This window comes from Ovis canadensis, chromosome 1, assembly GCF_042477335.2.
Source record: "Ovis canadensis isolate MfBH-ARS-UI-01 breed Bighorn chromosome 1, ARS-UI_OviCan_v2, whole genome shotgun sequence".
Classification (NCBI taxonomy): Eukaryota; Metazoa; Chordata; class Mammalia; order Artiodactyla; family Bovidae; genus Ovis; species Ovis canadensis.
Genome location: NC_091245.1, coordinates 55,398,857 through 55,421,221, shown reverse-complemented (window position 1 = coordinate 55,421,221; position 22,365 = coordinate 55,398,857). Strand labels below are relative to the sequence as shown.

Below are 22,365 nucleotides of genomic sequence, written 5' to 3'. Positions count from 1 at the left end.
TCCAAAAGCCTCCATACCTACACTGAAACCAAGCTCCACCCAAGAGCTAACAAGTTCCGGAACAAGACATACCACGCTAATTCTCCAGCAATGCAGGAACATAGCCCTGAGCTTAAATATACAGACTGCCCAAAGTCAAACCAAACCCATAGACACCTCAAAACTCACTACTGGACACTTCATTGCACTCCAGAGAGAAGCGATCCAGCTCCACCCACCAGAACACAGTCGCAAGCTTCCAGAACCAGGAAACCTTGACAAGCCACTCATCCAACCCCACCCACAGGGAGGAACCTCCACAATAAAGAAGAACCACAAACTTCCAGCATACAGAAAGGCCACACAAAACACAGCAATCTAAACAAGATGAAAAGGCAGAGAAATACTCAGCAAGTAAAGGAACATGATAAATGCCCACCAAACCAAACAAAAGAGGAGGAGATAGGGAGTCTACCTGAAAAAGAATTCAGAATAATGATAGTAAAAATGATCCAAAATCTTGAAAACAAAATGGAGTTACAAATAAATAGTCTGGAGACAAGGATTGAGAAGATGCAAGAAATGTTTAACAAGGACCTAGAAGAAACAAAAAAGAGTCAATCAATAATGAATAATGCAATAACTGAGATCAAAAACACTCTGGAGGGAACCAAAAGTAGAATAACTGAGGCAGAAGATAGGATAAGTGAGGTGGAAGATAGAATGGTGGAAATAAATGAAGCAGAGAGGAAAAAAGAAAAAAGAATTAAAATAAATGAGGACAACCTCAGAGACCTCTGGGACGATGTGAAACGCCCAACATTTGAATCATAGGAGTCCCAGAAAAAGAAGACAGATTACTGTACCCAGCAAGGATCTCATTCAAATATGAAGGAGAAAGCAAAAGCTTTAAAGACAAACAAAAGCTGAGAGAATTCAGCACCACCAAACCAGCTCTTCAACAAATGCTAAAGGACATTCTCGAGACAGGAAACACAGAAAAGGTGTATAAACTAGAACCCAAAACAACTAAGTAAATGGCAATGGGATCATACTTATCAATAATTACCTTAAACGTAAATGGGTTGAATGCCCCAACCAAAAGACAAAGACTGGCTGAATGGATACAAAAACAAGACCCCTATATATGCTGTCTACAAGAGACCCACCTCAAACCAAGGGAAACATACAGGCTGACAGTGAAGGGCGGGAAAAAGATATTTCACACAAATGGAGACCAAAAGAAAGCAGAACAGCAATATTCACATCAGATAAAATAGGCTTTGAAATAAAGGCCATGAAAAAAGACAAAGAAGGACACTACATAATGATCAAAGGATCAATCCAAGAAGAAGAGATAACAGTTATAAATATATATGCACCCAACATAGGAGCACTGCAATATGTAAGGCAAATGCTAACAAGTGTGAAAGGGGAAATTAACAGTAACACAATAATAGTCAGAGATTTTAATACCCCACTCACACCTATGGATAGATCAACTGAACAGAAAATTAGCAAGGAAACACAAAATTTAAATGATACAATGGACCAGTTAGACCTAATCGATATCTATAGGACATTTCACCCCAAAACAATGAATTTCACCTTTTTCTCAAGTGCACACAGAACCTTCTCCAGGATAGATCACATCTTTGGCCATAAATCTAGCCTTGGTAAATTTTTAAAAATTGAAATCATACAAAGCATCTTTTCTGATCACAATGCGGTAAGATTAAATGTCAACTACAGGAAAAAATATGTATATTAAAAATACCAACATATGGGATTCATGTTGATGTATGGCAAAACCAATACAATATTGCAAGGTAAAAAAAAAATTTTTTTAATTTAACAAATAAGAATACCAAGATATGGAAGCTAAACAACACGCTTCTGAATAACCAACAAATCACAGAAGAAATTGAAAAGAAATCAAAATATGCATAGAAATGAATGAAAATGAAAACACAACAACCCAAAACCTATGGGACTCAGTAAAAGCAGAGCTAAGGGGAAGGTTCATAGCAATATAAGCTTACCTTAAGAAATAAGAGAAAAGTCAAATAAATAACCTAACTCTACACCTAAAGCAACTAGAAAAGGAAGAAATGAAGAACTGTAGGGTTAGTAGAAGGAAGAAATCATAAAATTTAGGGCAGAAATAAATGCAAAAGAAAGGAGACCATAGCAAAACTCAACAAAGCTAAATGCTGGTTCTTTGAGAAGATAAATAAAATAGACAGCCATTAGCCAAACTCATCAAGAAAATAAGGGAGAAGAATCAAATCAATAAAATTAGAAATGAAAATTGAGAAATCACAACAGTTCAATTCAGTTCAGTCGCTCAGTCGTGTCTGACTCTTTGTGACTCCATGAACCACAGCACACCAGCCCTCCCTGTTCATCACCACCTGCAGAGTCCACCCAAACTCATGTCCATCAAGTCGGTGATGCCATCCAAACATCTCATCCTCTGTCATCCCCTTCTCCTCCTGCCTTCAATCTTTCCCAGCATCAGCGTCTTTTCCAGTGAGGCAACCCTTCTCATCAAGTGGCCAAAGTATTGGAGTTTCAGCTTCAGCATCAGTCCTTCCAATGAACACCCAGGACTGATCTCCTTTAGGATGGACTGGTTGGATCTCCTTGCAGTCCAAGGGACTCTCATGAGTCTTCTCCAACACCACAGTTCAAAAGCATCAATTCTTCTATGCTCAGCTTTCTTTATAGTCCAACTCTCACATCTATACATAACCAATGGAAAAACCACAGCTTTGACTAGACAGACCTTTGTTGGCAAAGTAATGTCTCTGCTTTTTAATATGCTGTCTAGGTTGGTCATAACTTTCCTCCCAAGGAGTAAATGTCTTTTAATTTCATGGCTGTAATCACCATCTGCAGTGATTTTGGAGTCCAGAAAAATAAAGGCAGCCTCTGTTTCCACTGTTTCCCCATCTATTTGCCATGAAGTGATGGGACCGGATGCCATGATCTTAGTTTTCTGAATGTTGATCTTTAAACCAACTTTTTCACTCTCCTCTTTCACTTTCATCAAGAGACAACACAGAAATACACAGGATCATAAGAGACTACTATCAGCAACTAATGGCAATAAAATGGACAACTTGGAAGAAATGGACAAATTCTTAGAAAAGTGTAACTTTCCAAAACTGAACCAGGGAAAAATAGAAAATCTTAACAGACCCATCACAAGCATGGAAATCAAAACTGTAATCAGAAATCTTCCAGCAAACAAAAGCCCAGGCTTCACAGCTGAATTCTACCAAAAATTTAGAGAAGAGCTAACACCTATCCTACTCAAACTCTTCCAGAAAATTAAAGAGGAAGGTAAACTTCCAACCTCATTCTATGAGGCCACCATCACCCTAATACCAAAACCAGACAAAGATGCCTTGAAAAAAGAAAACTACAGGCCAATATCACTGATGAACATAGATGCAAAAATCCTTGACAGAATTCTAGCAAACGGAATCCAACAATATATTTAAAAGATCATACATCATGACCAAGTGGGCTTTATCCCAGGGATGCAAGGATTCTTTAATATATGCAAATCAATCAATGTGATATACCACATTAACAAATGGAAAGATAAAAACCATATGATTATCTCAATAGATGCAGAGATAGCTTTTGACAAAATTCAACATCCATTTATGATTAAAAAAAAAAAGTTCAGAAATCAGGCATAGAAGGAACATACCTCAATATAATAAAAGCCATATATGATAAACCCACAGCAAACATTATCCTCAATGGTGAAAAATTGAAAACATTTCCCCTAAAATCAGGAACAAGGCAAGGGTGCAGACTCTTACCACTACTATTCAACAGTTTTGGACGTTTTAGCCACCGCACTCAGAGAAGAAAAAGAAATAAAAGGAATCCAGACTGGAAAAGAAGTAAAACTCTCACTGTTTGCAGATAACTTCATCCTCTACATAGAAAACCCTAAAGACTCCACAGAAAATTACTGGAGCTAATCAATGAACATAGTAAAGTTGCAAGATATAAAATTAACACCCAGAAATCCCTTGCATTCCTATACACTAACAATGAGAAAACAGAAGGAGAAATTAAGGAAATAATTCCATTCACCATTGTGTCGAAAAGAATGAAATACTTAGGAATAAATCTATCTAAAGACACAAAAGATCTATATATAGAAAACTATAAAACACTGATGAAAGAAATCAAAGATGACACAAATAGATGGAGAAATATACCAGGTTCATGGATTGAAAGACTCAATAAAGTGAAAATGAGCATACTACCCAAAGCAATCTATAGATTCAATGCAATCTCTATCAAGCTATCAATGGTATTTTTCAGAGAACGAGAACAAATAATCTCACAATTTGTATGGAAATACAAAAACTCTTAAATAACCAAAGCAATCTTGAGAAAGAAGAATGGAACTGGAGGAATAAACCTGCCTGACTCCAGGCTATACTACAAAGCCACAGTCATCAAGACAGTATGGTACTGGCACAAAGACAGAAATATAAATCAATGGAACAAAATAGAAAGCCCAGAGATAAATCCACACACCTATGGACACTTTATCTTCGACAAAGGAGGCAAGAATATACAATGGAGAAAAGACAATCTCTTTAACAATTGGTGCTGGGAAAACTGGTACCACTTGTAAAAGGATGAAACTAGAACATTTTCTAACACCGTACACAAAAATAAACTCAAAACGGATTAAAGAGCTAAACGTAAGACCAGAAACAATTAAAATCCTAGAGGAAAACATAGGCAAAGCACTTTCTGACATAAATCACAGCAGGATCCTCTATGACTCACCTCCCAGAGTAATGGAAATAAAAGCAAAAATAAACAAATGGGAGCTAGTTAAACTTAAAAGCTTTTGCACAACGAAGGAAACTATAAGCAAGTTGAAAAGACAGCCTTCAGAATGGGAGAGAATAATAGCAAATGAAGCAACTGACAAAGAATTAATCTCAAAAATATACAAGCAGCTCCTGCAGCTCAGTTCAAGAAAAATAAACAACTCAATCAAAAAATGGGCCAAAGAACTAAACAGACATTTCTCTAAAGAAGACATACAGATGGCTAACAAACACAGGAAAAATGCTCAACATCACTCATTATCAGAGAAATGCAAATCAAAACCACAATGAGGTACCATCTCATGCTGGTCAGAATGGCTGCTATCAAAAAGTCTACAAACAATAAATGCTGGAGAGGGTGCGGAGAAAAGGGAACCCTCTTACACTGTTGGTGGGAATGCAAACTAGTACAGCCACTATGGAGAACAGTGTGGAGATTCCTTAAAAAACTGGAAATAGAACTGCCATATGACCCAGCAATCCCACTGCTGGGCATACACACCAAGGAAATCAGAACTGAAAGAGACACGTGTACCCCAATGTTCATCACAGCACTGTTTATAATAGCCAGGACATGGAAGCAACCTAGATGTCCGTCGGCAGATGAATGGATAAGAAAGCTGTGGTACAAATACACAATGGAATATTACTCAGCCATTAAAAAGAATGCATTTGAATCAGTTCTAATGAGGTGGATGAAACTGGAGCCTATTATACAGAGTGAAGTAAGTCAGAAAGAAAAACACCAATACAGTGTACTAACGCATATATATGGAATTTAGAAAGATGGTAATGATGACCCTATATGCAAGACAGCAAAAGAGACACAGATGTAAAGAACAGTCTTTTGGACTCTGTGGGAGAAGGCGAGTGTGGGATGATTTGAGGAATAGCATTGAAACATGTAAATTAACATATGTGAAACAGATCGCCAGTCCAGATTCAATGTATAAGACAGGGTGCTCAGGGCTGGTGCACTGGGATGACCCTGAGTGATAAGATGGGTAGGGAGGTGAGAGGGGGGGTTCAGGATGGGGAACACATGTACACCCATGGATGATTCATGCCAATGTATGGCAAAAATCACTACAATATTGTAAATTAATTAGCCTCCAATTAAAATAAATTAATTTAAAAATAATAAGAACCCAGCAATCAATCCCATTCTGGGCACATATCCAGAAAAGATGAAAACAAAACTCTTTAATTCAAGCAGATACATGCATCCCAGTGTTCATATCAACACTATTTACAATAGCCAAGACATGGAAGCAATCTAAGAGTCCACTGACAGATGAATGGATACAAAAGATGTGCTATGTATATATACATATACACAAACACACACACACAATGTAATACTACTCAGTCACAGAAAAGAATGGTATACTGCCATTTGTAGCAACATGAGTGGAAGTAAGACAGATAAAGAAAAACATGCTAATACCTAGAGACTGGCAGATTGAGTGAAATAAGTCAAAGACAAGTATCATATGATATCACTTATAAGTGGACTCTAAAAAGTAATAGAAATGAACTAATATACAAAACAGAAACAGATTCAAAGACATAGACAACAAACTTACTGTTAGCAAAGAGGAAAGGGAGGGAGGGACAAATTAGATGTTTGGGATTATCAGATATGCACTACTATACATAAAACAGATAAACAACAGGGATTTACTGTAGAGCACAGTGAACTATATTCAATATCTTGTAATAACCTATAATGGAAAATAATCTAAAATATGTATCAATATATAACTGAATCACTCTGCTGTTCATCTAAAACACAATATTTTAAGATCAGCCCTACTTCAATTTTTCAAAAATAGTTAAACATTTTCCTGTAAAAAAAAAACCCTGAGGTTTAGAAAAGTTGACTTGGCTTTCAGGCCTCAAAACTAGTAAGGGATAAGGGCCAAGTGTTCTTTTTACTTTTATATATTATCTTCATTTTCATTATGGTTTTGATCACTCCACAAATACTTTTTACCTTGAAAAGTATATTGACTATAAATGCAAGCAAGACATAAATAAGCATTAAGTTCCATAAAATTAAGACATATAAGACTTTTTTAAATAGTATAATCTTACCTAAATCGATATCTCGAATTCCCATGTACAATTCAAGAAGATCATCAACCTTTCCAATCGCCTTTTCTTTGGTTTCAGAAGGCTTTATCAAAGAAAAGAGAAATAAGAGATTTTTACATGCAATCTCTTGAATGTTGAGGCATACACGGGGGAAATCTGAAGTGGAGCCAGTTCCTGGTTGTGTACTTCAGCTAATTTTAATGGTAATATAGCTAGAATGTGCCCTGTAATTCAATACAAATCAATATAGTAAATACTTATTTTTAGTGTTTGTGGTTAAGTATTACAGATTCAAAGAAGAAAAACTAGGAATGGTATCTCCAAGTAGCTAGCAATCTAGAAGGGAGAGAGATGTGAAAATAAATAGCTATTTAACCACAACAAGGACAATTTGTAAAGGATGTCAAAGGCATGGAGGCATCACAGGGGCAATAAAATTTTTTATTTATTAATTTATTTTTGGCTGTGCTGGGTCTTCTTTGCTGTGTGTGGGCTTCATTAGGTGAGGTTCAAGGGCTCAGTTGTTGCAGCTCACGAACCTTAGAATATCGGCTCAGTAGTTGCAACACTCAGGCTTTGTTGCCCCATGGCATGTGGGATCTCCCCAGAGCTGGGACAGAACCCAGGTCCCCTGCATAAGCAGGAAGATTCTTAACCACTGGACCACCAGGGAAGTCCCAGTGGAAGTAAATTTAAATCTCTAAGAGTCCAGGAAGACTTCAGAAAGGTGACTTTAGAACTGTGTTTTCAAAATTAACTGGTGTCAGATAAACCAGGACAGATAGAAGACAATAGAGACATGAAGTCTATGTGAGGTCACAGAGTCTGATAGAAAAGTACAGCAGGTTAAAGGGACTGCAAGATATCCCATGTGATGGGAAATAGAGCGCCAGACATGACTAGATCTCAAGGGGTCCTGTGTGCCTTGAAAAGGGCAGAGCTCACCCCAAGAGTAAAACATCCTGAACACATACATCTAATTATTTGTACAGTAGTTCCCCATCCTTATCTGTGGTTTTGCTTTCCTCCTCAGTTACCTCAGTCAACTGAGGTCCAAAAATATTAAATGGAAAACTCCAGAAATAAACAGTTCCTAAGTTTTGAATTGTGTGCCATTGAGTAATATGATAAAACCTCACACCATCTGCTCCATCCCAGAAACCCCAACCATCAACATCATTTGCTCCTAAGATCCAACCTTCCCCGTCATCACAGCTAGATGATCCTCCTTCTGATCTAGAGTAAGAAGGCTAATGGTAGCCTAATGCTACATCACAATGCCTGTGTCATTCACCTCACTCCATCTCATCAAGCTGGCATTTTACCATCTCACATCAGCACAAGAACAGTGAGTCCAGTAAAATAAGATCTTTGACGAGAGAGACCACGTTCACACAGCTATATTATAGTACATTTTATACTTGCTCTATTTAACTATTAGTTGTCATCAACTTTTACTGTGCCCAATTTATAAATTAAACTTTATCATAGGTATATATGTTCAGGAAAAACAGTATACACAGGACTCAGTACTATCCACAATTTCAGGCATCCATTGAGGGGTTTGGAATGCGTCTGCTGTGGATAAGAGGAGACTACTGTATGCATTCTTTATCAATTACATATATAATATGTGTATTAAGGGTACCAAAATATTTTTGTTCTTCCTAACTATTTAGTAAAAGTTTCTATGAAAAAACATGATCACATATATTTTATTGTTCTTTAAAAATCTTGGTTTAATATTTGGTAAAGTCTGGTTCTGTGTTTATTTTAATATTTGGGTTTAAATGGCTTCAGAGCTGGAAAAAAAAACTGCCCAAAGATATTAAATGCACAACCATAGGTACAAACGTTGAATTCAAGATTCAGTTGCAAAAAATTCATAGTACTTTAAATACTGCCATAAATATAGGTTGTTTTATATTCTCAAAATTTATTTTAAAATACATTTAACTACACTAAAATTTTATTTTTATTTCCTTGAGGATATTATTACAACTTTCATGTACTTTTATTTATATTAACTAAGCCTTTAAAACAATGAGACAAGAGACATGATATATCACTCTTGACTTATTTACAATGTATTTTGAATAGTCTGTGTAAAGTGACAGGCTAGGCAAAGTAACTTAGGTATTTATCTTTGCATTTATCCAGATTCATTGCAGGTTATTGCAACAAATATCAGTACTCCTCACACAAAAATGGCCACCAAGATCTTACTATTCTAAACAGCTCTTGATTTCATCATCCCTCTTCCATTCACATTCTGATTGCCTGTGTTCAGTCCTAAATTTTTTTAATTGAGGTATAATTGACATATACTATTAGTTTTAGGTATACAACATAATGATTTTATATGTGTATATACTGTATAAAAAAATCACCACAGTAAGTCTAGTTATCCATCACTACACATAGTTTTCTCTTCCTTGTGATGAGAACTTTTAAGATCTAGTCTCTTAGCAACTTTCAAATATATAATACAGTATTACCAACAATAATCACCAAGCTGTGAGTCCACTCTCAGGACCTACTTATAACTGAAAGTTTGTACCTTCTGACCCCTTTCATCCATTTCACCCAGCCCACCTGCCCAACCCCCTGCCTCTGGCAACAACCAATCTGCTCTGTTTCTACACAAGGTGCGGTTTGTTTTGTTTGGAATGGGAGAAGGGGAGATAATAAAACTGAGGTCATCCAATATTTGTCTTTCTCTGACGTATTACACTATTGTTCAGGTCCATCCACATTCTACGAATGGCAGGATTTCCTTCTTTTGACTGAATAATACTCCCTTGTCTTTTCTTATGTGCAGAGGTTTCCTAATGGGTCTCCCCACCTGCAATCTTCACCCTCACAAATCTACCCTGTTCAACATTCCATCCCCTAGAACCAAGGGATTTTTCTAAAACACAAAACCAACTTGCTGCTCCCCTTGCAATTTTTAAATAGCCACCCCCCAACCCTTAGCATTATTTACAGACCTTTCATGCCCTGACCCAGGCCTCTATCTCCAGTCTCAACACCTCCTACCAGATACTTTTTCAGCAGCCACACTCCAGCCTCATCAACATTTACAAGATTCCCATATCTATTATCATTTCATGCCCAGAACACTCTTCTCTCCATCTGTGACTAACTCAACTATTTCATATGGAGGCAACTCTCCCAATTTCCCTCTTTACTGATTCCTAACTATAGCTCATCAGCTAGCCCCTTCCTTGTGACATTACAAAACATTCTGGTTTGTAACAGTTTATTTTCATGCCTCTTCCCTTTAAAGGAAAAACAAGGTTTTCAATCACCTTTGTGTTACCAGCACCTGGACTGTGCCTGTCTCAACAAACACACAGCAAGTAACTCATGCAAGTGGAGTATTGTTCAGTTTTCAGAATTTGTGCTAGGTGATGAGCTGCATGGTTTCAAATCTTTACTGTTTGAAATTAAATCATAGGTCATTTGTATCAAATTTAATATTAGTGCCAGACTAGTTTTTTTTCCCCCTTTATTATGAGCTATTTTAATTGCCTTATTTTAAGAAACATGCTATGCAAATAGGAAGAAAGATTTAGAGTTTATCTTGGAATGAATCTTTCCCACCTCCTCAGGCAGATCTTCAGTTATTCTTTTTCATTCCAGCGCCTGATACACAGCTGCTGCTCATAAATAAACAGATATGTGTGCCCACATGAACTGTTAGAAGACGGCCCCCCTCCTGAAGTGACATGGAGTTTTTCCTGCTGACTCCAGTTTCTATGCAAGCAGTTTGAAGGTCTGTGCTTTTCCCCTCCCAGCCTCCACTGCAGAGAACAGCTGGGACCCCCAGCTCCTTCCCACCAACCTTTCACCCTCTTACAGATTCCTTTCTTCCACCTAGGTGTGTTCACTTGTTCAATGAACACTTACTGGCCTTCAGCAGTATGCCTGGCAGCATAAGGTAAAGACTCTGAAATGACCAGAAGTTACTGCCCTGGGTTTTTTCACAAACCTCATCACCTCTCAACTTTCAAAATGCTTCTGGCCCTCCCGGGCCTCTCCACTGTCACCAGCCTCCATTTCAATCTACTCATTCACCCAAGAACAAGACACCCAACTCGGAGTCTTCCTCTGGAGTCCCCAAAACTGACAACATCCTGGTGACTCCAGCGTTCAAGAAGACAACCTTGGCCTCGTGGTTCCTTAAGTATCTTCTCCAACAAACCATACCCATGACTGACCCTAACATAGTTCCCCACAAACTCTGGATCCTACGATAACAGCCTCCTTACCATTCATTATCTGTCTCACTCTTGTTCTTCAAGCAGCTGGGAGCCCTAGGACAGTATATACACACACAGAAATGTCCCTCCCACCTCAGGCAGGCACTCTGGAGCTCAGAGGCCTGCCTATCTTGTCCTCCTCTACAGGAGAGCTTCATCACTGCTGTCTTTCTGTGGTGAGCAGGCCTGCCATTTGCCACTTTGAATCCTCACCACTGCTGCCCTCTTCTTCTGCTCTCCTTCCCTCCCTTCATCTCTTCTGGTGTTTTTCACTTAAATACTGACCTTCTCATAGACACAGTCAATCAGCAAAACCCTTCTTCCCATCAAGCATAAATGAATCACTCACTAATTCATTAAATTCAAAGATCTGAGCTCCTCTGAAGTGTCAGGCATTGTTCTAGGTGCTGGAGATATGGCAGTGATCAGGACAGATGAGAACAAGACAAGGGACAAAAAGGAAACAAAGATACAATGAGGCCCAACAGGTTCAGCACCTTAGAGAAAATAAAGGGCAAGGAATACTGGGCAGAAGGCAGGTGGCAGGAACTGCGATTATATTATGCTCAGAGGTTAGACAGGGTGGGACAAAGACAGAAATTGAAGGCAGCAAGGGAGTGAGCCATGCCCATAAGCGGGGAGAGCATCAGCCAGACATAACACCTCAATAGAGGTCTTGAGATGGGGATGTATTTAGAGTGTTTGTGGACAGTAAGGAGACTCAAGTGGCTGAAGCAGGGGGAGGCAGGAGGAGAGAGAGATGAGATCAGAGTAGAAACACACAGTCAGATCATGCTGGTCCCTCTGAGGATGTTAGCTTGCTACTCTGAGGGAACCCACTAGAGGATTTCTAACAGATTGTTCCAGAAAAGTAACACTCTCATTTGTATTTTCAAAGGATAAGCCTAGTTGCTGTGTGGGTAAAGAGGGTAAGAAGGCAAGGGAGAGAGAAAGCAGGAAGCAAGAGCTGGTGACCTCAATAGTTGACATGAGCTGTTGGTGCCTTGGGTCAGAGTGGGGGGTCAGAGGTGGGGAGAAGTTGGTCGCTCTGGTCTGCTGTGGAGGTGAATCCACCAGGATTTGCTGATGGAAGGGATGTGGGAGATGAAAGAGGAGACCAGATAATTATCAAATGCTTTGCCTGAGGAGACCAGTTTTCATGAACATCATCTTTCACTATCAAAATCTCAAATCTGTTTACTCCTACAGGTAGCTCAGTGACTTTTTCTTAGATCTCAGAGAGCTGTGGCTGATCTAAGTTTTTGAGGCAGTCCTCAAAACTGTATACTCTAGAAAAAATTGACTGTAGGTAGCTGAGGACTGCTATATCACAATCTCTCCTCACACACTTAGCTTCTGTATTTCCTTCTCAAATGCCTTCAATAAGATTAATATTGTCTAAGCAGACAATGAATTAAAGACCGTGCCTTAATTAGGATACAAAGTGTTTTACTTAATCTTGTGATTTTACCTTTATTTTCAGCTCTGACAAACATGAATGTTCATGCATTTCCAAGCCAAATAGGGATTAAGTGAACCTAACATACCACTTCCTCCACGGTGGCAGGACCTTTCGATCTCAGACGAAGTGTCTCCCTTCCTGTACCAATCTTTCCTGTTGATGACTTTCCACCTTTTGATCTGGGCTCCATATCTATAAAAATACAATGGATAGGGAAAGGTACACATATTAAGAATTTCAACTGATGGCTATAAAAGCTAATGGAGTTTCTATCACAAATTTTTGTACAGTTATTGTGAAATTTTATAAAAGTTATGCCTCCTGATAGAATTTCCCAAAATAAACTCTCCTGTCATCCATTTTTCTCATACAAGAGTCTCTCAAATGATAGAAAGGTATGGGAGATCTGACTACAAAAAGAAAAGGGAATATGTGAAATGTGCTGATGGGAAAGACTGGAAGTTACAAGGAATAAAAATTAAAACAGTTGGTTTTATTGTAAGAGTAAAGAAGTCTATGTGGCATGAAGGCAGAGGCTGGTGTGCAGCTGGACTTCATCAAGGTCATGGAGAAGGGAAAGGGTTGTGTCTTGATAGAAGACAGGGATGGAGGCACCATTATTTGAGGACCTACCTTCTGACTGACACTTTAAATACAAAATCCCACTTAATTCTTACGCTAACCTAAGAGGCAACTTAGAGCCATCACTTTACAGAAAAGGAAATTGAACTCAGTAGTGACTGGAAGTGAAGTTTTAGTCATTCAGTTATGTCTGACTCTTTTCAACACCCTGGACTGCAGCCCGCCAGGCTCTTCCGTCCATGGAATTCTCTAGGCAACAATACTGGAGTGGGTTGCCACTTCCTTCTTCTGGGGATCTTTCCACCCAAGGATCAAACCTGGGTCTCACATTGCAGGCAGATTCTTTACCATCTGAGCCACTAGGGAAGAAACTGGACCTGGGATTCAAATCCAGGTCTTGCAACCCCAAAGTCTGTATGCTTTCCTCCACAACACTTCACCACCACACCTCTTAGAAGCACAAGGCATACATTCAGAGGTGGGTGGATGAGACAGGCAGGGTCCTCAGGAGGCTGGGAACAGGTTCCCAGGAAGGAAGTCCTCTCAGAAGGCAGGAGAGAACAGGGAGCATGATGGAGCAAGAGTTCACGATGGTGCTGCTCCTTTCTATGTATGTGTTTTAGTTTGGTTGCGTTTTTCCAACATGCCAAGAGTCATCCCTCAATATCAGACGGTAACATAAATGAATGAAAGGGTAGAATGGAAATGAAGGATGACTCCAAGGAGGTACCCTATCTAGGCCACTCCAGTGACTGCCTGCCCTATCAGAAAGTAGACACTGCACAGACAGATCTTCTGTTTGCAAAGAAAATGAATACTGTTTGGGGCCAGATTTTTAACTTTCAGCAATTAAATCAAACTGTAAAACAACACAGTGACAAAAATAAAAGATTGGTGGATCAGGTCCCAATCACAGACCACCAGTTTTGAACTCCTGTAGGTATCCCCCAGGTCCTCTTGACTGAGGACTCTGGAGCAGCAGTTTGGGGCAAGGATGGAGGTGGGGGTGGGAAGACACAGCAACCAGCCTGGGAGATAACTGAGCTCCGATGCGGAGTTGCAGGGCAGGCTGTGGTGTGTGAGCGGGTAGTGAGATCTGTACAGAGCACTCGAGGACATCAGGTGGTCTGCACGAATGCATCCTTCCTTATAATCAAGGGTAATTTTCATCTTTAGGAAGCCCTGTTTCACTGTTGGGGATCTACTCCAAGGTGGGTAGGATTTTCATGTTAATTTTAACATGTATTTGAGGACAGAGTCACCAAAACATAGTTTTCCTCTGAGAGTGAAATTATTAAAAATAATAATTGAGGGACTTCCCTAGTGGTTCAGTGGTTAAGACTACACCTTACAATGCAGGGTGTGGGTTCAATCCCTGGTTGGGGAGTTAAGATCTCACATGCCTTGTGGCCAAAAAGCCAGTGCATAAACAGAAGCAATATTGTAACAAATTCAATAAAGACTTCAAAAATGGTCCTTTTTTTTTTTTAATTTTAATGATCATGTGATACCCAGGACAGTTCCCCTAACCCCAAACCTCTAAATGATAGCTAACAGAGCTCATGCTGATCATGACGGCTTGACAGATGCTCGGGAGACTAGAGCTGTATCAGCAAGCTTACAGCATCTGCCTGGGCAGTCACACTGTGTCCCATCGGAGGGAAGAAAATTAACAGGAGGAAAATGTTCACTCAGCATAGAGTTTCCAACAGAACACCCAAAGAAGAAGGTGCGGTCAGTCACCAGCACTGACCAGGATTTTGTACTGACCAGGCTGGAGTCATGTACAGAAGCATGGCCATCAAGACAGCCTCAACCTGAATGATACTAACCTCCAAGATAAACAACCTTACACACATCCACTGAGATTTCACCAAGCAACCTACTCCATATAATGTGTCTTCCCATGGAAGTGTCCTGCAGGGTGGGAAATGCTCAGTTAACACCTGTGTTTGGTCTACCACTACATACACATTTCTGGCTGCAAAGTAATACACAGGCATTCTGACTTATCAACAAGTCTTTTGTAAATTTGGTAAGCATGGTATATAACCCCAGAAAATTGCCCAAGTCTGGATACACTGGAGAAACTAAAGATTTCTGGGATGTATGAAGCTAAGGACCCAGGCCCTGGAATGCTGGAACTTCACAGAGGGATTGTCATCCAGGCTTGAGAAGTCAGCCAGCCTCCTTATGTCTCTATGCACCTGGCTCTCACCTGAAACACCAGTACCTAAAAGAGAAAATGTGATGTAGAGTGGAAGATTGTTTTCTATTTTTTAAAGCCATGGTCTTTCCAATAGTCATGTACGAATATGAGAGTTGGACCATAAAGAAGGTAGAGTGCCACAGAATTGATGTCTTCAAACATTGGTGCTGGAGAAGACTCTTGAGAGTCCCCTGGACTGCAAGGAGATCAAACCAGTCAATCCTAAGGGAAATCAACCCTGAATACTCATTGGAAGGACTGATGCTGAAGCCGAACCTCTAATACTTTGGCCACCAGATGCGAAGAGTCAACTCATTGGAAAAGACCCTGATGCTGGGAAAGATTGAGGGCAGAAGGAGAAGAGGGTGACAGAGGATAAGACAGTTGAATGGCATCGCCAACTCGGTGGATGTGAACTTGGGCAAACACCAGGAGATGGTGAGGGATAGGGAGGCCTGGCGTGCTGCAGTCCATGGGGTCACAAACAGTCAGACATGGCTTGGTGACTGAACAACAACAACTTTTTAAAGCAGCTTTAAGTGCACAACAAATTGAGAAGACAGAGCTCTCCCATACACGTCTTGCCCCAACATATGCAACACCTCCCCCATGATTAACACTCCCCACCACAGTGGTACATTCGTTACAATCAATGAAACTACACAGACACATCACATCACCTAAAGTTCAGTTTACATCATGGTTCACTCTTGCTGCTGCATATCCCGTGGGTTTGGAAGAATGAATAATGACATGGATTCATCATCACAGTATCGTACAGAGTAGTTTCATTGCCCTAAAAATTCTCTGTGCACTGCCTGTTCACCCCAGGTTTTTTTTTTGTTTGTTTGTTTTTTTGAATCATTATGTTTGTCATCTTTGGCTCCAAAGTGTTATCTCAAAGCCAACCACTTGGTGGCACCAAAACAAAAGCTGAAATTTTAGTTCTGGCTTAGCGTCCCAAAAGGCAGTTTTTATGGCTGAAGAAACAGAAGCCATGTTCCTCTACCATCCTGATTCAGGGAAGTACATCAACCGGTTTATACATAAAACCAGGCAGGATGGTCCTGTTAGCCTGCAGGGGAAAGAAAAGTTTTGTTTTTTTAATGTTTGTAAATATTGTTAATCTGGCTTACTTCTAGGGCACTGGCCCATCTAAGCTTCTCAAACCACCCAGGCCAAGCCCTAAATCCGCCATTTCACTCCTCATGAATGGATGTGCTTAAGGCCTCTCTTGGGGATGAGCGACGGGAGGAATGCAGTTCACACAGGAGACGCTGGAAATCAGTCTGCAGCTCCAAGGATTCACTAGACTCCGGGCTCCCCCACCCCCACCCCATGTCACCCAGAGCACAGGACACTCACAGCTCAAGGGTGCACAGCAGGCTCCCACAGCTGAGATGGATGTCACCAGGAAGCAGACGTCTCAACTCCCAACCCTTTTGTGGCAATTGTGTCTATTACTCTAATTATGTAATTTAATTTAAAACTATATGAACTGATGAAAGAAGTGTAAAACAAAAGAGTTATTATTACTAGGAAAACTAGGTTAACTGCTTTGGAAAGACTCCATAAAGGTGAGTTGCGGGGGGGGGGGGGGGGTGGCGGCGGGGGTAAAGGTGTGTGCAAGATGACACTAGGAGATTAGGAAAATATCTTTAAACTTCCAGCATTTCACATATCTGGGTTTTAGATATGAAACAGAACCCATAGATGTGTATTACCATTCTGATCACTAAAGAAAGACTTAATAGAACTCCAATTTGTGTCCTCTCAGAGTTTTTTACATCTGAAGAGTAGGGAAAGAATGAAGATTTATGTTTTAAATAAAATGCTTATACCTACTTGTAATTTTTTATGATACCATTTTAACTGGCATTGTCAGTAAATAGCCCGGCCCCTGCTACATCATGACATTTAGGGAGAGATGGGGGAATAGAGGAGATGTCTGTCTCTGGTCCCACCCTGAGCCCCAGGGCAAGAGGACAGCTGACATCAGCCAAGGCCCACAGAGAACAAGCACACCAAGCTTAGCTCCCCAACCCACACACAGGGCGAGTGTGGGGAGGTGGGGCATTCTTCTGCTTTTGCACAGAACTACATCTTGTTCTGTTCCCTTAAGGGCCTGAATTGGCCTGGAGTACAATTCAGAGTAGGCTCAGAGCCCTGATGTCCCTAAGAGGAGGGTACGTACAGACACAGTTGTATCCAACAAGAGATGGACTTCATAATCAGAGACTCTGAGTTAAAACACAGCTACCCATTTACAAATTCTGTGAAGTTAGGAATAAGTTCTCATCTGTAGGGATTCCCTTATAGCTCAGTCAGTAAAGAATCTGCCTGCCATGCCGGAGACCCCAGGTTCAATTCTTGAGTCAGAAAGATCCCCCAAAAAGGGAATGGCTACCCACTCCAGTATTCTTGCCTGGGAAATCTCATGGACAGAGGAGCCTAGCAGGCTACGGTCCATGGGTTCAGAAGAGTCAGACACAACTTAGCATCTAAACCACCACACCTCATCTGCATGTGCACTGAGAACACCAGCTAGATAGAATGCTGTCTAACGCGTTCAGAGGGCTGCCGGGTGAAAGGTGCCACGCCCAGCGGTCCGACTCTCACACTGGGGCGGCTGCTGCTGCACTTGCTTCTGCTGACACATCCACCCTGGAAAGAGAGCCATCTGCTCTTCCCACACCCTCTCCCACAAAACCATTTGCATTGCTTTGCTCGGGACGAGAAACATGCTACAGTCTCTCTTTGAATGTTCAGAAAGCTATCACTTCAAATACAAAGGTCTCCTTTTCATTCTATTTCCTGTAGAACTGTGATTTTTCTCCCTTCCATTTACAGAAGGGTACAAACAAAAGATGATCCACTACTCTACTCAGATTCTCCAAAGTGGCCCAACTGAATTTAAGCCAAGCCCCTCAGGGGAGCACGGAGCAGTGAGGGCCCTCCAGTGTCCATCTCACTGGACCCTCAATCCCCACTCAAAACATCTCTTGTTAGAGTTACATGACACCATGTGGTCAAGTGAGCAGACATATCAACACTCCATCCTGGAAGAGGAAATGTACAGCCTCTTCCTCTAACCACCTGTATAGGTGAACTAAGCTACTTTACCAGATTCACTAATGCATTTCTATAATTTCCAGCTCTGGAGTTACACAGCAACAAAACAGCAGCCAGATGGCAACTCAGGACTTGCAAGACTTTCCAAGTTGTATGTGCCAATGACCTTCAGCATTGCAGGCCCAGAAAGGCTTTTTTCCAGTGTTCCCAGAGCTGACCTGAGTCTTAGGGATTGACTCATATTAACCAGATTCACAAGAACAGATGTCATCACATCACTGTATTAATCATAGGGTCCAAGTGGGCTCCCGTGCTGCCCTCTCATGAGCCAGAAACTTCCTGGGCAAAATGTGTAAGCAAAGACCCAGCCATGAAGGTCCAAGACAGCAAGGCTAAGGAAAGAGAAGGCAGTGTGCCCCAGACCCCGGGTTCCAAGACTCTAAAAGCAAACAATGGACAGTTGATGTTTTAGAGTCCCTCCCAACTGCGTGACTCTCAGTTTATCAGGCCTCTACCCCTCTTGGGAATAAATCACTTGAAATTTTTTTCCTACTGGGTACCTAAGAAGTTTCAGTGAGCATGGCTGACACCGGGGAAAAGGACATGAGCACAAAGGATAATTCTTATGCGCCAAGGCTGTCAACAGGTAGCTCAGTGGCCCGTGGTCCCAGGCATATTTGCGGAGTGTGCAGTGTTTTCAGACTTTTTAAACTAATTGCCAACTTTTAAAAGTTGGTGATTTCTCATCAAAAATCAAAAGTTAAGTTTCTCTTGGAGGTTGACACATGCCTACAAAACAATAATAACTAGAGTTGACAACTTTACTTTGGGGTCTGCAGCTCTCTGCCCTCCTCTTCAGACACTTGGGCTTCCCTGGTGGCTCAGCTGGTAAAGAAACCATCTGCAATGCGGGAGACCTGGGTTCGACCTGTGCGTTGACAAGATCCCCTGGAGAAGGAAAAGGCTACCCACTCCAGTATTCTGGCCTGGGGGATTCCATGGGCTCTATAGTCCATGGGATCGCAAAGAGTCGGACACAACTGAGCAACTTTCAATTTCAGTTTCAAATTTCATCAAGATATAGAGTTTCTCATTACATATGATTATGAAGCATTACTTGTCATTTCTTATACTAGTGCCAGTCTTAGAGCACACTTTTATTTCAAGGGACTAAATATATACACATATACTATAATTCATCTAGGGACAATAATATGGATCATCTGGGGAAGACAATTTGAAGGTAATGTTGGGACTTCTCAGGCAGTCTAGTGGTTAAGATTTCACCTTCCAATGAAGGAGGTATGGAATCAATCTCCACTATTGGTAAGATCCCACAAGCCTTGCAGTAAAAAAACAAACAAACAAAAGCAGGACTTCCCAGGTAGTCCAGCGGTTAAGAATCTGCCTGCCACTGCAAAGGACATGGGTTCAAGCTCTGGTCCAGGAAGATTCCACTGCTGCAGAGCAACTAAGCCAATGAGCCACAACCACTGAAGCCCACGTGCCTAGAGCCAGGGCTTCACAACAAGAGAAGTCACCACAATGAGAAGAGTGAACACCACAGCTAGAGAGTAGCCATCCCGAGCCACCTCGAAGACCTGCTGCAGCCAAAAATAAATAAATACAATTTTAAAGAACAATTTATTTAAAAAAAGAAGAAGCAATATGGTAACAGATTCCATAAAGACTTTCAAAGACAGTCCACATCAAAAAAACAAATCTTTAAAAAATAAAATAAAGGTGATTTTTTTTTTAAACTGATCATTTAATATGTCCCAGGTACTAGAAATTCTCGCAGCTGGTTGCTCCCAGCTTCAGGAATGGGACACACAAATGGAACCTAATTGATCCTATCACAGTGATGGTTTCAGAGGTGGACACATGAACAAAGGTCAGTGAGAAAAAAATCTAAGGGCTTTTGCTAGAAATTCTGAGATAAGGACACTCTCCTTTTCTGTTCTGTGTGAATAAGGAAGCACATGGTCCCAGCCATTGCTGACCACCCATCTTGGGCCACCTTAAGATGACCTATAGATGATGAAGCTGATGCTTCAGGTGGCAGAACAGAAAGGAAGGACAATAAATGGGGTCCTGATCACATTGTATACGCCCTTACATAGAGCTTTGTTGATGTCAGCATCACCCATGGATGGTTGATTTATAAGATTTCCTTTTCTGCATTAGCCAGTTTGATAAGGTTTTCTACCATCCCCAACTGAAAGATACCTCCCAGATACAGAATTGTGTCTGAGCAATTAAGTAATCCTTCTAAAAAGACCTTCCAGGACTTCCCTGGTGGTCCAGTGGCTAAGACTGCACTCCCAATGCAGGGGGCCTAGGTTCAGTCCCTGGTTAAGGAACTAGATCCTGTATGCAACAAGTAAAACCCAGCACAGCAAGATAAATAAACTTTTGTAAAAATAAAAAGAACCTCCAATGCCTGAACTTATACAAATAGCACTGTCCATAAACAGCTCCTGTGCTCCTCTCTCTACCTCCACCCCTACCACACACACTCTCTCTCTCTGAATAGTTGACATAATATCTAGCTTTGCCCCAGAATTTAAAATTTTTAACTGTCCATTCCCTTTTTCTGTGTGTCCTTCTTCTCCCCAACATTCCTCATATGTCTTTAGAATAGCAATGGGGTTGTTTTTGTTTTGATTCAGCTGGTAGGGTGCTGGTGCAGATAAGAAGGAAAAGGAGATAAGTGCATGCCACATACACAAGGTGGCTATTGGATCAAAGGGCTGGCAACACGTGACCCAACCCTCCGCACCCCACCTTCCCACAAAAAAAAGGCTAAAGAAAGTGACTTAACTGCTCCTCTGATGAGACTTAACAGTGTATGACAAGTGTCAGAAGGGAAATGCTATGCCAAAAATCATCTTGTTCTTTTAGATAAGGTGTCACTTGAGAAAAAGTCAACCCTATTTTTCACAACTCCCTGAAATTACAGAATGCATCTCTGGGATAATTTTAATCCAGAGGGGACTGTGTTATAAAAAAAAAAATATATTATAAACCTCTAGACTCTAATATTAATACAAAGAATTTTAAAGGATGGCTAAAGTATTTTCATCCTTCTATACTTATTTTATCCACAGGATGATTTTATGGGAATTCAAAAACTGTTCACTTCTATTAGTGGTTTATTACACATCCTTTGACTACGTGGATCACAATAAACTGTGGAAAATTCTGAAAGAGATGGGAATACCAGACCACCTGACCTGCCTCTTGAGAAATCTGTATGCAGGTCAGGAAGCAACAGTTAGAACTGGACATGGAACAACAGACTGGTTCCAAATAGGAAAAGGAGTACGTCAAGGCTGTATATTGTCACCCTGCTTATTTAACTTCTATGCAGAGTACATCATGAGAAACACTGGACTGGAAGAAACACAAGCTGGAATCAAGATTGCCGGGAGAAATATCAATAACCTCAGATATGCAGATGACACCACCCTTATGGCAGAAAGTGAAAAGGAACTAAAAAGCCTCTTGATGAAAGTGAAAGTGGAGAGCGAAAATGTTGGCTTAAAGCTCAGCATTCAGAAAACGAAGATCATGGCATCCAGTCCCATCACTTCATGGGAAATAGTTGGGGAAACAGTGGAAATAGTGTCAGACTTTATTTTTGGGGCTCCAAAAATCACTGCAGATGGTGATTGTAGCCATGAAATTAAAAGATGCTTACTCCTTGGAAAAAAGTTACGACCAACCTAGATAGCATATTCAAAAGCAGAGACATTACTTTGCCGACTAAGGTCCATCTAGTCAAGGCTATGGTTTTTCCTGTGGTCATGTCTGGATGTG

The 22,365-nt window shown here is 40.7% G+C and overlaps 1 protein-coding gene across 1 annotated transcript in view; it reads right to left on the bottom strand.

Annotated features, from left to right (window-relative positions):
• Window positions 1–22,365, bottom strand: part of GIPC2 (GIPC PDZ domain containing family member 2) — a 100,421-nt gene that overhangs the window by 24,310 nt on the left and 53,746 nt on the right. The window contains exons 4-5 of the mRNA XM_069595633.1: window positions 12,766–12,872; window positions 6,954–7,035 (exon numbers count right to left, since the gene is read on the bottom strand). Coding sequence (XP_069451734.1) covers window positions 6,954–7,035; window positions 12,766–12,872 — 189 coding nt within the window. The remainder of the gene's footprint in view (window positions 1–6,953; window positions 7,036–12,765; window positions 12,873–22,365) is intronic.